Raw genomic sequence first — 18,931 nt, 5'->3', positions numbered from 1 at the left:
CCAATCACTTATCTGTGTAAGCCCATTTTAGAGTATGTTGACATCGTTCGGGGATTCAATGACTGTCCCCAGTTTGCAGTTGTTGGTGAACTTTGTTAGCCACAGACCATCTACTTTTGCCTGAACTTCTAAGAAATAAATCTCAAACACTAGAAGGCCCAGAACTGATCTTTATAGAACACCACTGATGACAGGTCTGCTGACAGAGATGGAATCCCCAACTTTGACTGACTGTGTTCTGTCGGTGAGCCAGTTGGCTACTAACCTAACAATGTATGGGTTGATCCCCAGATGGGTGAGTTTCTCAATGTTGCCAGAGTGGGGGATTGTGTCAAATGCCTTGGCTAAGTCTAGATAGGCTGTATGCACTGATTTGCCTTCATCCAGGACTCTGGTGACATTCTCGAGGAAGTCCACTAGATCCACTGAACTCTCCAATTACCGCCCCATTGCCCTCCTCTCACCTCTGGCAAAGATCATGGAAAAATGCATTCACAGACAATTACTTGACCATCTAATACATAATAACCTACTAGCCAACTGTCAACATGGTTTTAGACCCTCACATAGCACTACTACTGCCCTTCTTTCCTTCATGGATTGTATCAACAACAACCGCAACCTTAGCAAACTCTCTTCTACCCTATTCATTGACCTGACTAAAGCTTTTGACATGGTAAATCACCAAATTCTCATCACTATACTGAAATCCCTGTCACTTGACACATCCTCCATAAAGTGGTTCCAGTCCTACCTGGATAAAAGACAACAAGCCGTACTATCGCAAAAGTCTCTCTCTACTCACCTACCCGTCAACCTTGGAGTCCCTCAGGGGTCCATCCTTGGACCTCTACTTTTTTCCATATTCATCAATGACCTTCACCTTACCATCCCCCAAGCTACATGCACACAATATGCGGATGACTCTACACTGATATGCTCAGCCCCCTCCCCTTCTGAACTTCTCTATCTTACCCAGCAAGTATTTAACACAGTTGAGCAATGGTTCACACATAGATGCCTTCTCCTAAACCCCAAAAAGTCTAAACTCCTCCTTTTCTCTCCTACTAAGAAATCCCCTCCTTTGGATTTCTCAGTTAACTCTACCAATAAAACCATTATATCCACTGAACCATCCACCAAACTATTAGGAGTCACCATTGACAACAATCTGAACTTTGACATCCATATTAACAATACTATAAAAACTATCAACAAAAAGCTAGGCTCTCTCTATAGGATAAAATCCTTTCTCCTACCTTCAGCTCAAACCACAGGAGCACACACTCATCTAATCTCTTCTCTTCTTTATGCCTCACCTATTTTTACTAACCTATCTAAAAATAATCTTAGCAAATTAGAAATGTCCTACAATAATATTGCCAGATTTGCAACAGGAAACCCATTTAGAACCCATCACTGCCTCAATTTAAAGCAGCTAGGATGGCTTGAACTACAAAATCTAATTAAATTCCATCAGCTAACTATAGCCCACAAGACTCTTCATAAACCTTCCAAAACATCTATTCTCTCCACACTAATCACTCCCTATAAAAACCTGGAATCCTTAAGGTCTTCTCAGAAACTTCTAGTACATACTACTAAAACAAACAATAAAGCTGGTGACTCCCTTTTTTCTAATATAGTTGGAAAAGCCTGGAACCTCCTTCCAAATGAACTCTCCACACTTCCCTCACTATCCTGTTTCAAAAACAAATTGAAAGTATTCCTCAATACACACTGGTTATGCCCATGCTCTAAATCTGACTAGTCTAAGTGTCTATATACTCTACTCTTCCTAACCCATCTACTCATTAAAAGCAACTCCTTCCTTTTTAAACTATGTTACTAATTATCTCTTGACTACCTTGATTGTATTTACATTCCTTTATTATGCCTGTATTCCGCACTGTAAATTTAGATTGTACTTGTATCCTTTGTTATGCCTGTATTCTGCACTGTACATTTTACTGTGATAACCTGTTATACATACTGTTAATAGTTTTTAACTAGCTCATGTATCCTTAGATGTTATTGTGTTAATGTCATTGTCCTAACTTGGAGCTCAACTCCCCGGGCCTCTACTGAAAATGGACATGTATCCAGTTGGACTAGCCCGGTAAACAAATGTAAAATAAAATAAATAAATAACGGGCATGATCTTCCCTTAACAAAATCAGACTGGGTTGGGTCAAGAGTTTGAAGGTCTCATCTCTTTATTAATAAGGTCCATGATGATTCTCTCCATGGCCTTGCAAATAAGGCTGGTTAGGCTTATGGGTCTATAGTTTCCAGGGTTGGCTGATGGACCCCCTTTGTGTAAGGGAATAACGGTTGCTGTTTTCCATTCAGTTGGGACAAAGCTTAAGCTGTGTTTGAATAGGGTACCCAATGCTTCTGGCAACTCGTGTTTTAGACCATTTAGGACACAGCCTGGAACATTGTCAGGGCTTACACAGGCTGTGTTTTTGGGCCTTGGAGAGTGTGGTTATGACCTGCTCTTTAGAGATACCAGGTGCAGGACTGGTGATAGGTAAGCTATGGGATGCGATTGGTGGGGACAGGGGAGTGAAGTTCCCACTGTTGCAGAAAAGAGGAAAATCCCAGGATGCAAAAAACTCCCTTACTAGCCTCAGTAAGAAGCTGAGATCCCGCATAAAATCCTCCAAAACTAGTTACAAAAATAAAATTGCCAAAGATTCCAAAGACAACCACAAGGCATTCTATACTTATGTCAAGAATCTAAATGGCAACGTTCAGATCTGCTCTGAGCTACAACAGAATGGCATTAAATATACTGATCCCAAGGATATTGCCAATATCCTGGCAGACTGATTTAGTGCCAACTTCACCACCCTTTCACCCCCTAAATGGCCCATCTCAATACCAAAAGATTGCCAACTTCCGGGAATCATGGCCACACTGGTAGAAACCGCACTCTCCAAAGCTAAGAATACAGCATCCGTGGGACCAGATGACATCCCAGGCTGTGTACTACATGAACTACAAAATGAACTGGCACCTCACCTAAGTGTCATGTTTAATCATAGCTTCACCTCAGGCTTTATGCCCACTGAGTGGAGCACAGCTACATTTATCCCACTCCACAAGGGGGGATCCACCTTGGGTCTCGGGAACTACCGTCCCATCAGTCTGACGAGCTTGATCTGCAAGGGCATGGAACGCATGATCATGGAACTTATAAACAAAATCATTGGCAACCTTCAAACATTGGACCCCACCCAGTTTGAGTTTGTGAAGGGCCGATCTTGTCTCCTGAACCTGATTGACTTCTTCAAATCAGTCACCAGAGCTGTGGACAAGGGTAAGGCGGTCCACACAGCCTATCTGGACCTTGCCAAGGCCTTTGACACAATTCCCCTCTCTGGAATTATAGATAAACTTACGTAGCTGGGCATACATCCCTATGTCACTCGATGGGTTGCCAACTGGCTTACTGACAGAATCCAGACTGTAAAAGTAGCCGACTCCAAATCCAGCTCCAGACAAGTGGAGTACCTCAGGGTTCAGTCCTGGGACTGCCCTTATTTGGCATATACTTCTCAGGCCAACACTAAGGGACTCTGGCTAACAAAGTTCGCAGATGACTGCAAACTGGGAGCCATTATTGAATCCCCAAATAATGTGGACATTCTACAAAAGGGCCTTACAGAAACAGATGCTTCATGCCAGAGCCATGGACTCAAGCTTAATGCCAAGAAATAAAGACGTTATGTACTCACCATAACATTACATGTGAGTTGTTTATCTCTCCTTTATTCTCACTGATGGGTTCGGAGCCGATCCTCGTCTCCAACATGGCTGACAGCAAAGCTCAAGGTTTGCCAGTAGCTTGAGACCAAGCCCCTTATCCCATGATGCACTGCTGGAATTACCTCAGATCTTGTTTGCTGCATGTGTATATACCCCTGTAAAGGGTGCACTCCCCAAGAAGGAAGTAGTAGTATTGAACAACCAGGATGATACTAGCCTCTAGGTCAACTGTCAGTCAGGAGGGGGATGGAGGGAGGGAAGTGAGAATAAAAGCGAGATAAACAACTCACATGGAACGTTATGGTGAGTACATAACTTCTTTATGTGAAGTTGTTAAATTTCGCCATTTATTCTCACTGATGGTTAGCATCCCTAGCACCCCTCAATCCTTTGTGGCTCATGGGAGTACATTTTTCAGGACCGTAGAACCAAAGGAAGACCTGTCCCTGGAAGCCTTATCCACTCTGTCATGAGTGATAAAAGTATGAGGCTTAGACCAAGTGGCTGCAGCACAAATGTTTATCAAGGGGCAATTTAACTTGAAAAGCAGAAGATGTAGAAACGGCTCTGATTGAATGAGCCTTTACTTTGTGTGGCAAAGGTATGTTAGCAGTTGCATGAACAAATGAGATACAATACAATAACCATTTTGAAAGGGTTGTTTTCTAGCTTCCGAAAAGGATACAAAAAGTTGATCTGATTTTCTAATATCCTTAGTTCTATCAAGATAAAATCTGAGCTGTCTGTGCACGTCAAGTTTATGCAGCATGTATTTTAATTTGTTGGAATGGTTGGGAAAAAAGTCTGGCAACTAAATGACCTGATTTATATTAGACTCAGAACAGACTTTAGGCAAAAAGGAGGGAGTTGTTCCGAGAGATACTCTATCAGCATGGAAAATCATATAAGGAGGTCTGATAGATCATGCTTGAAGTTCTGACACTCTGCGGGCAGAAGTAATGGCCACTAGAAAAATAGTTTTCCAGAACAAAAATTTGAGATCACAAGATGATGCTGGTTCGAAGGGGGGAAGAATTATTTGAGATAGCATAAAATTCAAATTCCAAGGAGAATAAGGGATTTTGACAGGAGGCCTCATGTGAAAAATACCTTTGAGAAAAACCTTAGATAACTTATGGGCAATAATATTTAACCCATCCAATCCAAGGTGGAAATAAGATAACAGATAGATAAGATAAGTTGCTAACAGAAAATGCTGGGATGACACTGCCATAACCTGAGGGCTTCTCGACAAAGGGGATAAGACTTGGTTCTGCCCTGTTTGTTCAAGTACCAGACCGCTGACATGTTGTCTGTCTGAATTGCAATTGTCCCTAAAGGAAGAGAGTTCTTAAAGTACTGCAACACCAGAAGTACTGCTCTCAACTCCAGAACATTGATATGCAGATGTGGCTCTTGATCCGTCCATGTACCTTGGGCAGTCTTTCCCTGAAAATGCCCCCCCACCCTATCAGGGAAGCGTCCGTGGTCACAGTGGCTACTGGGGGGAGCACAAAGGGTCTTCCTATTGTGACATGAAGAGACGTCAACCACCACCGAAGGTCCCTCTTGAAAGAGTTTGTGATGAGAATCATATGGTTCATTGGCAATTTCTGGTAAGACCATTGAGTGAACAGGAGCCATTGAAGAATTTGCATATGCATCCTTGCGAGTGGAATGGCTAGAATTGCTGCCATCAAACCTAGTACTTTCAGGACCTCTGCGGCTGTAGCTCTGTTCTTTGACACCAATGAGTTGATGTGTTGGCAAAGAAGTGAGACCCTTTTGACTGGAAGACGTAGAGTGGTGGTTGAGGTATCTAACTCTGCTCCTATAAAGACGGGATGTTACAATGGCGACAAGGCAGACTTTTTGAAGTTGATTGTAATGCCTAAGTGGTGGCAGAGTGTCAGAGTAGATTGTGTTGCCTGAATCAACTGATGCCTGGAGGTGGCGGTGAGGAGCCAATCGTCTAGATATGGAAACACCTGGAATCCTAGATGCCTCAGGTGAGCCCTGACCACTGCCATGCATTTGGTGAACACTCTTGGGGCTGTAGTGAGACCAAAGGGCAGGGCTTGAAACTGGTAGCGATTAGCGCCCAGCCAGAAACGCAGGTGATCTCTGGAGTGTCTGTCCATCTTTATGCGGTAGTACACATCCTTGAGATCGATGGAGCACATCCAATCACCTTTCCCTAGAAAGGGAAGAATGGCCTGAAGCATGACCATTCATAACCTCTTTTTTTTTTACAAAATGGTTGAGTCTGCTGAGATCCAAGACAGGTCTTCAGTCCCCTGTTTTCTTTGGAACCAAAAAGAATCTTGAGTAAGTTCCGAATCCTGTTTGGGCTGCTGGGACTGGCTGGATGACTTTTTCCCTAGCAACTTGCGGACCTCTATAGTTGCTTGTTCCCCGAGACTGGGTGGAACATCCGGGATTCTGTTGACAGCAGTGGGAGGGGAAGAGAACGGTATGAAATACCCTCTGGAAATGATGCTTTGTACCCAGGTATCAGATGTTAAGCTTAGCCAGGCTTCTGGGTACAAAGATAAGTGACCCCTGAATGCCTCCAGAGCCGGACAGCCGGGTCTCCTTTCAGGAGCGCTGGTAGGGCTGACCAGAGAACTGGCCTCTGTCACCCTGCTGTTGTGGACCCCCCCCTGCTGCGTGGGCGGTGTCTTCCATTATAATCCCCTCCTCTGCCTCTAGAGGGGGTTTTCTCCATGTGTGTCCTGAAAGGCTCCCTGTGCTTTTCAGAACCACATCTTTCCTTAGGGCCCTTAGGATAGGGCTGAGAAGGGGTAGAAAAACGAACTCCAATGGCAGATAGTATTGCCTTCCTGCTCACACCTGGTTAGACTTTCCTTTACCTTGGGCCCAAACAGGGATGAGCCATCAAATGGGGAGTTGATAAAGGAAGACTTGAAAGGTTCCACAAAGGAACAGAGACACATCCCAGCTCGTCTACGCAAGGCAATGCCTGAACTAGCGGCTCTACTCGAACCATCAGCTGCATAAGATATGAGATGCATGGACGAGTTCACAATCAAGTTCAGGGTAGCGAGCTGGGTGTTAACTTTGTCGGCAACCCCTGCAGCTACCGTACCCTGGAGAGCATATCCTAGCTCTTTCAGATCATCTTTTTGTAGTCTTGTAAAATGGGTTAAATAGTTCATTGATCGAAGGGAAAAAGTTGCTGGACTAAACATGAGTTTCCCATAACTATCCATGATCCTGGAATCTCTGTTAGGAGGATGGATAGATGAGGATGTCTCAGACGTTTCCTTTTTGGTGGCTGCTGCCACCACCATGGCATCAACAGGCACTCCCTTAGTCAAAAAAGCTTTGTCCGCTGGGGCAGAGATGAACTTATTTGGCTTCCGAGGGACAGGTTCCATGGCCTCCACAGACTCCCACACCTTACGAGAGATCAGCTCCATGAGCTCATCATAAGGCGGAGACACTCAAGAGGTGGAAGGTTGAGACCCAAAAGCCTTCAAGAGCACTGACTCATCTTCAGTAGGGCTTTTGGACTGCCAACCACCCCTCTGATTAAGGATCTCCAATATCTCCACAAAGGAGATATCCACAGAGGGGGATCGAGGTGACCCTTCTGACTCATCCAAGTCAGTGTCAGATGTCAAAGACTCCTGTGGGGTGTCCACGTTCTTCCTCTTGCACAGTCTCTTCCTGGGTACCTCCTCAGTTGGGGGCATTTGGGGAGGTTTCAGAAGAGCAGGGGGCACTCTGTGGCGCTACTTGAGGCTCAGGGTCCCTACGCTTGGGGTGACCGGTAGAAGCAGGAGCGGTCACAGGTGCTTGAGGGGAGGAGGAAGCCAGACCTGATGCTGATGATTTCTTTGTAGACAGGACTCTCCTCATGGCATCGAACGCACCATGGCTCTGACGAGAAGGGGTAGATGGATCCAAAGGGACCGTCCGATCCTCCTGCATCAAGGCCATGGGCTCCAAGCCCAAGGTAGGTGCCGGGCTCATCCGAGCCGAAGCCCCAAGAGGAAGAGTCAGCACCAACAAGTCGGTACAACTATCCTCTCCGGACCCGACAGTAGAGTGTTGGCTCCTAACGTCCCCAGTCGGTACCGAGAATGTCCGAGTAGATGGGACTGATAACACCAGAGCAGGTCTCGGCTCCACAGGCTCAACAACCATCAGGTCAGGCTCCTCCGGCTCTGAGATTCCAGTACGGCTCGGAGGGGGAGCAGTCAAGTCTGGGTTAATTATCTTCGGTGCTGACAACAATTTGGCAAGGCCTGGTGCCCGTAAAAGCTTCTGCACCAACCGGTCCACATCCAGATCAGAGAGGCTGACAGAAGACTTCGAGGAGTGCACCGAGGGTGCTGATTGAAGCAGAGGAGATGAGGGAATCTCAGAAAATGGCTCCAAAGCTGTGAGCTGGCTCTGAACAGAAGGGACACTCAGTTCCAAGGGCAGTGGAATTGATAATCCTACACCCTCCATTTTTTTAGCCTTTTTCGATACTTTGGAATCACCTGAAGACTTGGATGACTTTGAGGATTTACTAACACCATCCTGGTCACCCAGTGCTTCCAAGAAGGGGTACTGAAGTAAACCCTATCCAGTAATTTCCTCCTCCTCTCTAAAAGTATCCAGGAAGAGAAGGAATGACAGATGCTACAAGAGTCTTGGAGGTGTAATGCCCCCAGACGATAAACACACTGAACATGCCCGTCAGTGACTGACATTTTTTGTCCACAATCTGGACATTTTTTGAAGCCAGATTTAGGATGTGGCTTCTCTTTCTCATGAGACATCTCTTTTTTAATTTTAGACAAATTTAAACGATAGAAAAAACAAACTCAAGAAACTATTTAACAAACTGCTGCTAAGAATTTGGTTAAATACAAGGCCAACTATTAGGTCAACTCTATAGAAAAAAACAAGCCAACACAGGGCACTTATCTAAATCTAAGTATAAATCTATATAAATATATATATATATATATATATATATATATATATATATATATATATATATATATATATATATATATATATATATATATATAAACTATCCTAACAAGAAAGTCAAGAAAAAAGTTTTTAAAACTTGCAAATAGACCAATCTATCCAATAAATTTGGTCCGAGCTGTCTGGAACACTGAGATCTATGCCGCGGCAAACTAGATCTGAGGTAATTCCAGCAGTGCATCATGGGATAATGGGCTTGGTCTCGAGCTATTGGCAAACCTTGAGCTTTGCTATCAGTCATGTTGGAGCCGAGGATCAGCTCCGAACCCATCAGTGAGAATAAACGTCGAGATTTAACAACTTCACATGTATAGTTATCCCGTTTGTGAAAAATCATGTACCCATGAATTACCGCATAGGTGGCAGTACACTAAACACTGAAAGTGTGATGAGAGACTTAGAGACACAGTTGGTCAGTGGTCTCACCTTCAATAACCACATCACCACAACAGTCAGGAAATCCTTCTATGTGGCACACCTCATCACTAAGGGCTTTTCATCCAGAAAAAAGGAGGTCACTGTCCCACTGTACTCATCCCTCATTAGACCCATTATAGAGTACAATGCCCCATTTGGTATGTACCTCACAAGACATTTGCAACAGCTGGAAAGGCCGCAGAAATACCTCACTAAAAGAATCACAGGCCTAAAGCAGATGCCCTATGCTGACCGTCCAAAAAAACTCCAGCTATACTCTGTGGCATATTGTCTACTCAGAGGCAATCTCTGCTTAACATACAAGGCCATGTCAAACCCTGAGCTGTTGGACATGCTCCACTTAAAGAAAGCCCAATCCCTCAGAGCCACACCCTCCAGGGATCTAAACCTTGTCATCACAATGAACAAAACATGCTGGAGGGACAGGTTCCTGATCCAGAGACTCCCCATACTCTAGAATAGACTGGCCATACATATCAAGCAGAGCACCTCCTTGGCCCTCTTCAAAAGGAACCTTAATGATTGGATGGGAGATGGGAAATTCACCCCGGGGATCACGTCAGTCGCCCTGCTAGACAGGGGTCCAGGGAAGTAAATATTGTGGGAAGAAATATCCGGGGAACTGTTTGGCTAGGCTTGCATGGGCCCTAGGGCTGATAGCCTAGTACCAACCTATGACCCTATGAGCTGACCCTATCTGCTAGCAGTTTAGCTATTTCTGCAGGTTCAGTGTGGGTGGTACCATCCACTACTAACGCTGTGTAAATCTGGGCCTTCCCATTTAGATTTCGGATATAGCTAAAGAATGTTGACAGTGGTAGTGCAGCAGTTAGCATTGTTGCCTCAGAGCAAGAGGTGCTCTGGTTCAATTCTTGGTTGGAGCACCTTTTGTGTGGAGTCTACATGTCCTCCCTGCAGTCAACTGAGTTTTAAAGACATGCAGTAGGTGCATGTGTGGGTCTGTGTGTTTGTGCCTTCTGTAAAGGTTAGGCACCAGGATGGCAACTCGGCACTGTAAAAACTCCACTGCCAATCAATCTGCAGACCAGTGATACGCTGCAGTGACCCCTAATATGAGAAGACAAAAGACATTGCTATATAGCTAAAGAATGCCTTATGGTTATCCTTAGCTATGAATGCTAATTTCATTTCGTAGCTGGCTTTAGAGGATTTTACAATATGTCTAATTTGCCTGTTCAAGCTGTGGAGGGTGGTGTTCCACTGCTGAGACTGTTCCCCACTGCTTTTGGACAGCATTTTCTTCCTCTTATTGTACAGACTATTTATGCTGGCTGTCCATTAGAGTGGCTTGTTTTTTTCTTGAGGTCCTTATTTTGATCCTTTCAGGTATGGCTGAATCTATATATTTGTATAGGTGTTTATACAGGGCACTGGTGTATACCTCAGTATAGATGCCCCTGTCATCAGTAGGGACAGGGGCTTTGAAACTTAATGCCATCACTTAAGAAGACTATAGTTTACTTTGGTGAAGTCTTTAACCTGATTGCTCTTGATGTGCGGGTCAGGTATGATCATTAATTTGAATGAGACTGATTCATGATCAGATTTATCAGGGAGGGCCCCCACACAAGTGGTGGTGTAGTGATCTCCCATGTTGGTGAGTGCCAGGTTGACAATCTTTATGCCCCTTATGGGGAGTGGAAACTATATGCACCAGGACATTTGAGTTAGCAAAGTCCAGGAAATTTTGAGCCACATCATATAGGAACAATACACCTATAGATTTAAAAAAAATTAAATAAATTCTCAAAAGATGAGCACTTACTGTACAGTACGTCAGGTCTGCCACAGTGACACAGAGAGAGGGCAACAGAGAGATGATAATCTAGGATGACCTTTCTTATACTGAAAAGTTCCAACCCTTGGGAAGCTGCTCCCATACTAAATCTCTTGTATTTACAATATAGGTATTCTTGCAAATTGCCTTCTTTTTATCATCCAAATCAGACTCCACCTTTTTTAGACAATAAACCTGGCTATAGTTAATCACTTAGGAGCTAGGCATGTAACTTCAACACAGTCCTTTTATTATGTTCCGATGAGGACTCAGTGGTGAAGAAATGGACCACCTGAGAGGAATTTCCATGGATATGTAGTTAAGCTCTCAGTGGAGACCCAAACTTTTCCCTAAACAAGAACAAAGTGTGTGTGTGTGTGTGTGTGTGTGTGTGTGTGTGTGTGTGTGTGTATGTGTGGTGTGTGGTGTGTGTGTGTGTGTGTGGGGGGGCTAAAATTCTGCAGTACATTCACTGATACTACTGTAGCAGAAGGAACAAACTGACACCTTTTGATGGATGAAAAAGGAAGTCCTCAGCTGTGAACCAGACCTGCCTCAGGGCAAAAATCCTGTGGAAAAATGCTAGCAACAGTAGCTGTGCCCAGGAGAAGGAAGGAGGGGATGAAGCATCAAGCTTCTTTTTGATTCAATGTTTTTATGCTTCTTCTAATCAGGGATATCTTATAAGATCTTTCATCAAAGAGCCGGAGCAATCTTTTTAAGTGCTTGACAAAGACTTCATGACCCAGAATCATGAGCTTGCTAACTGCATATTTACACTTCTTGTATTTGTCTTGATGGGAAATTGTTTAGCTACGAGCTCAAGAATGAAGAAGTAACCCTAATGTTTCAGATACCATTTTTGACTGAATAACCAAGGTACAGTGGATACATTGTCACCTCATAGCAAGAGGTTCAATGGCACAACTTTTTGATGGGATGACTTCTATGTGGAGTTTGCATGTCCTGCCTGTGTCTGCGTGGGTTTCCTCCTGGTGTTCTGGTTTCCTCTCACATCCAAACATATGCAGTAGGTGGATTGGACACACTAAACTGACAAAATTGTGAGTGTATGGTGTGGAGAAACTACCATGGCAGGGCTAGCCACAGAGTGGTGTAAACCTTGGTTCTAGATGACTGTCACTGTTGAAGTAACACCCCGACCCCATGTGAAAAAGGGGTTATGGATGGATGGACGGAATTAGTGTTGCATTAACTGCTTAAGTATAACTGCACAGTGCACGTTATATATTAATTAGGTACAGAATTTGTTTAAAAGAAAGAGCAAATGACTTACCTCAGGCCCAGGGAATCCTGCCAATCCAACAGTTCCAGAGGCTCCAGGAGGACCCTGCAAAAAAAAAAAAAAAAAAAATGTATGTACATATATATATATATATATATATATATATATATATATATATATATATATATGTATGTGTGTATATATATATATATATATATATATATATATATATATATATATATATATACACACACACACATATATATATATATATATATATATATACCATCATGATTGTTAGAATTAAAAGCAGTATTAACAATACAAGACTTTACATTTTGACAGTTTTATAATGATGAAGTAATAATCTGTAAAATATCTGCACTTACTGGGAGAGAATGCTAGCCACATTCTAGCCATAAAAGTGCTATCAAAAGATAAAAGTACTGCACTGATAGGTCCTAATAATATCCCTGGATGCATCTTAAATAGAATTAAGCATGATTTAGCCACACCTCTAACACTGTTCATGGTCAGCCTCCTTACAGGTTTACAGGTTTTGTAGCAACTACAATCATTCCCCTGGATAGGGGGTTACCTGTCAAAACATCTGCTCTTCATAACATGTAAACTCAAAACATCAAGACCATAACATCTAAACTTCAAAACATCTAAAACTCATAACATCGAATCTCAAAACATTGAAAACTACAAAGCAACTATAAATAACATCCCACACACTGTTTGCCAAGTTTATGCAGGAGGACAAGCCCCCCCCCTTCACCCCCCACACTCCCCGTAAATTAAATATACCATCTCCAAGGTTGCACTACAGTGGGGTTAGGAAATTAACTTTTCCCCCCTCTGTAGTGCGACCCTGAAGTTGGTATAGTTAATTTATGAGGGGTGCACATGGGGTGCAGGGGTGCTTGCCCCCCTGCATAAACATAGTAAAAACTCTGTGGGATGTTATTTATAGTTGTTTTGCAGTTTTCAATGTTTTGAGATTCAACATTATGAGTTTTAGATGTTTTGAAGTTTAGATGTAATGGTCTTCATTTTTTGAGTTTAGATGTTATGAAGAGTAGATGTTTTGATAGGTAACCAGATAGGGAGTACTTTTCACAGACTCAAGCAATTACATAACCATAAGTCTGACCCAACCTCATATGCAAAGACATGGAAAGACTTACATAATTAATCTAGGACATAGGGAAAATCCAAACACTGGAACTGTCTTTACTTGGATTCATCAACAGCATATCATACTTACTCATCCTGGTGGCTTTTTTTTTTTGAAAGGGTCACCAAAGGAATTAATAAAGGCAAAATGGTACACACCCTATACCTTGACCTGGCCAAAGCTTTTGACATAATTCTCCACTCAGGCATAGCAGAAACGGTTAATAAACTGGGAATAATCCCCTATGTCACCTGACGGATTGCCAAATGGATCACAGACTATCAAAACTGGGTATGTTACCTCAACAAAGGGACCAGTAACCAGTAGAGTCCCACAGGGTTTTGTACTGACACTTCTCATGTTTGGAATCTATTTTTCAGAAGTAAAGGCCAATACCAAAAGGCTCAGTCTGACTAGGTTTGCTCATGACTGTAAGATGGGAGCAGTCACCGAATCCTCAAATGACTTAGCCATCCTGCTAGAAAGCTTCTCTCAAATAAACAGCTAGTGTCAAAATCATGGTCTGAAACTAAATGCCAGCAACTGCATTACTGTATCCTTTGGGAAGTCATCTACCCCAGGAAACTACCACACTGACGATACTCCTTTAAGGGTTGGTTGGGATTTGGGACCTTATGTGGACTATGACCTAACTTTTGACCAACATGTGTCTACTGTTTTAAGAAAGTACTTCTATATTTCACAGCTTATAAACAAAGGGATTGTGTCCAGATCTAGGGATGTCATTGCAACCTTTGACTCTGCCTTCATTAGGCCAATGATTGACTATAATACCTCCTTTGGCATGTATCTGCCAGACACATACAACAACTGCAATGTCTACTGAGATATCTTACTAAAAGGATACAAAGCCTAAACAACATGTCCTACATGGACCAACACAAAGCCCTGTCACTATACTCAGTATCCTCTAAACTATTAAGAGGTAACCTGTGTCTAGCATCCAAGGAATCCTCTGACCTATTAATGGGGGTTGGAAGGGTAGCCTAATGGTTAAGATGTTTGCCTTATAAACATACGGTGCAGGGTTTGAGTCTCACAAGGGATAATTGGCTAGGCTTAAAATGGCTCACAAGGGCATTTAGCTTAGTACTAATCTATGAACCTATCTATGAACCTATGATGGATTCACTGCACATCAAGTCAAAAGACATCAGAAACAGTACAGGGATCTAAACCATTTCTGCAACATCAAAAGAACAGTTTGGAGGGACAGGTAAATTTCTCAGAGGATGCTGCTGTTGAACAGACTACAACATAAAAGGGTAACCTTGTTCATTTTCAACAACTTAGACCTATGGATAGGCAACAGAAAATTTACCCCAGCAATGCCCCTACACTACTAAATGACAGAGGCAGCTCCTAAATTATTTATCCCATGCATAGGTCCCCTTAAATTATTTATGGTATGATCCCAGTTATTCTTACAAGGAGTAATACATAATTATCAATCATGGGAGGGATAAGGTCAATCTATAACAAAATGGGATGAGTTATTTCAAGCACAAAAGGGAATTTTGCTAAGCTGAAAATGGCCTGCAAGGGCAGCTAGCCCAGTACTTACCTGTGAACAAATAACCATAAAGGCCAGTTATAAATTAGATCAGCAGCATAACTGTCATTATGAGTATTTCAGCTAACAGCAAATACATGTAGAATTATCCAGTCAGTAGAAGGCACTATGATGACCACTGTGCAAGCAGTATTTCTGTTTGGGGATCAAACCCTTTGCCATGCAAGGGCACTGGATACATCAGCCAAAGAATAACAAATGGATCTCCACCTTCTTTCAACCCCATTTCATTCCAAATGGAGACTAAGAGAAAGCTCCAACACAGAAAAATGAAGAAAAAATTCTTCTAGACAATGGAAGGAGCTGTAAATGCAGTTTGAATGAAACATTCGGGATGAATAGGTAGCATTCTTGCTGTTAAACACTAAAATATCAGATGATAACATTACTTATGCACTGTACTTATCCTGAGACAGTATTTCTCAACGCATACTGCAGGTTAGACAAGTCCGAAAATGTCACATATACATAAATAAAAAAATGAAAAATGGCGATGATGATGTTAATATCATGGAGAAAAATAAACCATCCATTCAAGACAACAGAATTACATAAAAAAATGGAAACAAGCACAGCAAATCTTGAGTTGATCAACCATTTTTTCAACATCTGCTCTGTGGCAACTGAGTCCAAATCAAAATAATAATGCCTGGTAAAGTACTGCATGTACTAACTCAATGAATAAAAAGTATCAGATTGTTAATCTGAACACAGGAGGAGAAGGTAAAGATTCTGAGTTGAATAACCAGTAAAAGCATTTTTAACACAGAACACACTACAGCAAGCTAGCATAAATCTTTTCATTGCATTGTGTTTTTGTAGACGTAGAGAAAGCATATGACAGGGTACCTAGAGAGGAGTTGTGGTATTGTATGAGGAAATCGGGAGTGTCACAGGAGAATGTAAGAGTGGTACAGGATATGTACGAGGGTAGTGTGACAGAGGTGAGGTCTACAGTGGGAGTGACGGATGAGTTTAAGGTGGAGGTGGGATTACAACAAGGATCAGCTCTGAGCCCTTTCTTATTTACAATGGTGATGGACAGGTTGACAGACGAGATCAGACAGGAGTCCCCGTGGACTATGATGTTTGCAGATGACATTGTGATCTGTAGTGAGAGTAGGGAACAGGTGGAGAAAACCCTGGACAGATGGAGATATGCTCTAGAGAGAAGAGGAATGAAGGTCAGCAGGACTAAGAATACATGTGTGTGAATGAGAGGGAGGTTAGAGGAATGGTGAGGATGAAAGGAGTAGAGGTGGTGAAGGTGGATGAGGTTAAATACATGGGATCAATAGTCCAGAGTAATGGTGAGTGTGGAAGAGAGGTGAAGAAGACAGTACAGGCAGGATGGAGTGGGTGGAGAAGAGTGTCAGTAGTGATTTGTGACAGATGAGTACCAGTAAGTGTGAAAGGGAAGGTCTACAAGAGGGTAGTGAGACGAGCTATGTTATATGGGTTGGAGACAGTGGCAGTGACAAAAAGGCAGGAGTTAGAGCTGGATGTGGCAGAGTTAAATATGTTAAGATTTGCACTGGGTGTGACGAGGCTGGACAGGATTAGGAATAAGTATATTAGATGGTCAGCCCAGGTTGTAAGGGTTGGAGACAAAGCCAGAGAGGCAAGATTATGTTGGTCTGGACATGTGCTGAGGAGGGATGCAAATTATATTGGGAAAAAGATGCTAAGGATGAAGCTAACAGGTAACAGGAAAACAGGAAAGCCTAATGTAAGGTTTATGGATGTAGTGAGAGAGGACAAGCAGGTGGCTGGTGTGACAGAGCAAGATGCAGAGGACAGGAAGAAATGGAAACAGATGATCCACTGTGGCGACCCCTAACGGGAACAGCCGAAAGAAGATGATGATACTACAGAAAATACAAACGTAGTACGTCATTAAACATGTAAACAAATACTAAACTACACCTTTCCATATCACATTATTGTCTACATTTGCTTAGTACAATGGTTAAAATTACTTACTGTTATATAAGCTTGAATACTTGACATGGGAAGAGCACATTTAAAATGAATCCCAAGGGGAAAGCTCTACTGAATCTGAGTAAATATAGCAATATAACCAAAATATAATTACACTATTAGATGAGTGGAGGTTTAAAGTATATTATTAACTACATTTACTTTTATTTACTGCAGTCTGTTAACTGGATTATGCACTGCTAAGGAAAACCCTTACAAAAAGGATCAAAGCAGAAAAGCATAAAAAGAGACATGAAAAAATAGTTGTCAGATGATGCAGCAGACAAATTCAAAACATAAAACTCATCTGTGATGATACAATCACTTCTGTACAAAAGCCATGATTACATACAAAGATTAGACAGTGAAGCTAATATCATGCCCATACAAGTACAGATTGTATGATCTTCATAAAACAAAGCAATTAAACAATTGATGCAACAGCATTAAAATGTAGGATGTGCCGACACATAGGATAAAGTATACCATAATATGACAAAAAAAACAGATTGGTAGTTTTCTGGTTGAAGTCAAACACAGAAGCAATAACAGGCAGAAAGGTAGACTGACAAAAGTTGGAAGCATGCATCTGTTAATAGTTTTTAGTTGCACTGTTTAGTAGAAAATTAAGTCCTCTGGGCTATCAACATTATGGAACAGAGATCCCATATAATTATGGGAAAAATGCTCAGCCACCAATCCAGACATCAGGCTTCTGTTTAAAAGATGACAATATACTATGAGTCCTGACAGAAAAGGGGAATTTATTCAAGTAAGATGAAATAGAAAAAGGTATAAATCTGTTTCTCCTAAATTTTTTATTTATTTTTTTTACAGCTGTGAGTAGAAATAAACAGCCTTTCTCTCTGTCATTTAAGTCACTACCCAAAAGGTTCAATCCTGAAAGCAACCTTTAAACTGGATTAAAAATGGATTTCAATACCAAGCACACATGGCCTTGAACTTCACTGTAGCCTTTTATCAAAACCCATAACCTTTATGCAGGTATTTCTTTGGTAAGACTTCTTTGGAAGCACTCAAGTAAAAATAAATCAGTCTATGTATGTAAGCAAAACAGTGAGTTATATTCCATAACTGGGCTAACAAAAGTAACAGACAATGTTACAAGAATTGCAGGGAACGCAGAGGCAATGAAGTGACTTGAATCTAACTTTATTAACATTTGCTTTAAAGGAAAACTTGCTATTGATGTAAATTCCCAAATCTGTAATTGTTTCAACAATATTCAAATTTATCACTGAAGATGTTAAGTGGAGTAGATAGAGCACTGCTACCAAGATGTATGACTTTGCATTTACTAGTAATAAAATGGAGGTCATTTTCTTTAAGCCATGACTTTACACTACATGGTTATTATGCTTAACTATATCCCCCAACCACCACCACCACAGTAATAGAAAAAATGCTCAAATCACCACTATATTTAGAGATCCAGTTATCAGCACTATAAGCAGGGTTGCCAGACGTCCCTATTTGGGCGGGACTGTCCCGAGATCAGCAGCCTGATCCCGTGTCCTGCCCTGCCGGTTTAAATCCCGGCCAGCCTCCGCTTTGTTTTTTTTTTTTTTTTTTATTGGCCCGTATACCTGGCATACAGCCAATCAAAAATCGCTAAACACGGAGCTTCTTGTGTTCCACTTTAAACAGAAGTAGCTCCGTGTTTAATGATTTTTGATTGGCCCGTATGCCGGTATACGGGCTAATCAAAAATCGCTAAACACGCAGCTATTTGTGTTGAATGCGGAACTGCAATGCATTAAACACTAGAAGGTCCTTGTTTAGTGCAGAGCTACTGTTTTTTTTTTTTTGCTCTTCACTTGCTGTGAAAGACTTTTTTTTTTGTCGACCCTACCTGGCTGGTTGGAAATCTGGCAACCCTGAATA

General features: G+C 42.0%; 1 protein-coding gene across 1 annotated transcript in view; it reads right to left on the bottom strand.

Moving 5' to 3' along the window:
* Positions 1-18,931, bottom strand: part of LOC122790648 (collagen alpha-1(I) chain-like) — an 882,142-nt gene that overhangs the window by 333,547 nt on the left and 529,664 nt on the right. Inside the window, exon 18 of the mRNA XM_044058172.1 lies at positions 12,321-12,374. Within this exon, the coding sequence (XP_043914107.1) occupies positions 12,321-12,374 (54 nt within the window). The remainder of the gene's footprint in view (positions 1-12,320; positions 12,375-18,931) is intronic.

This window comes from Protopterus annectens, chromosome 16.part0 (assembly GCF_019279795.1).
Source record: "Protopterus annectens isolate FY-2018-M chromosome 16.part0, PAN1.0, whole genome shotgun sequence".
NCBI lineage: Eukaryota > Metazoa > Chordata > Ceratodontiformes > Protopteridae > Protopterus > Protopterus annectens.
This window is presented reverse-complemented; position numbering and strand designations above follow the sequence as displayed.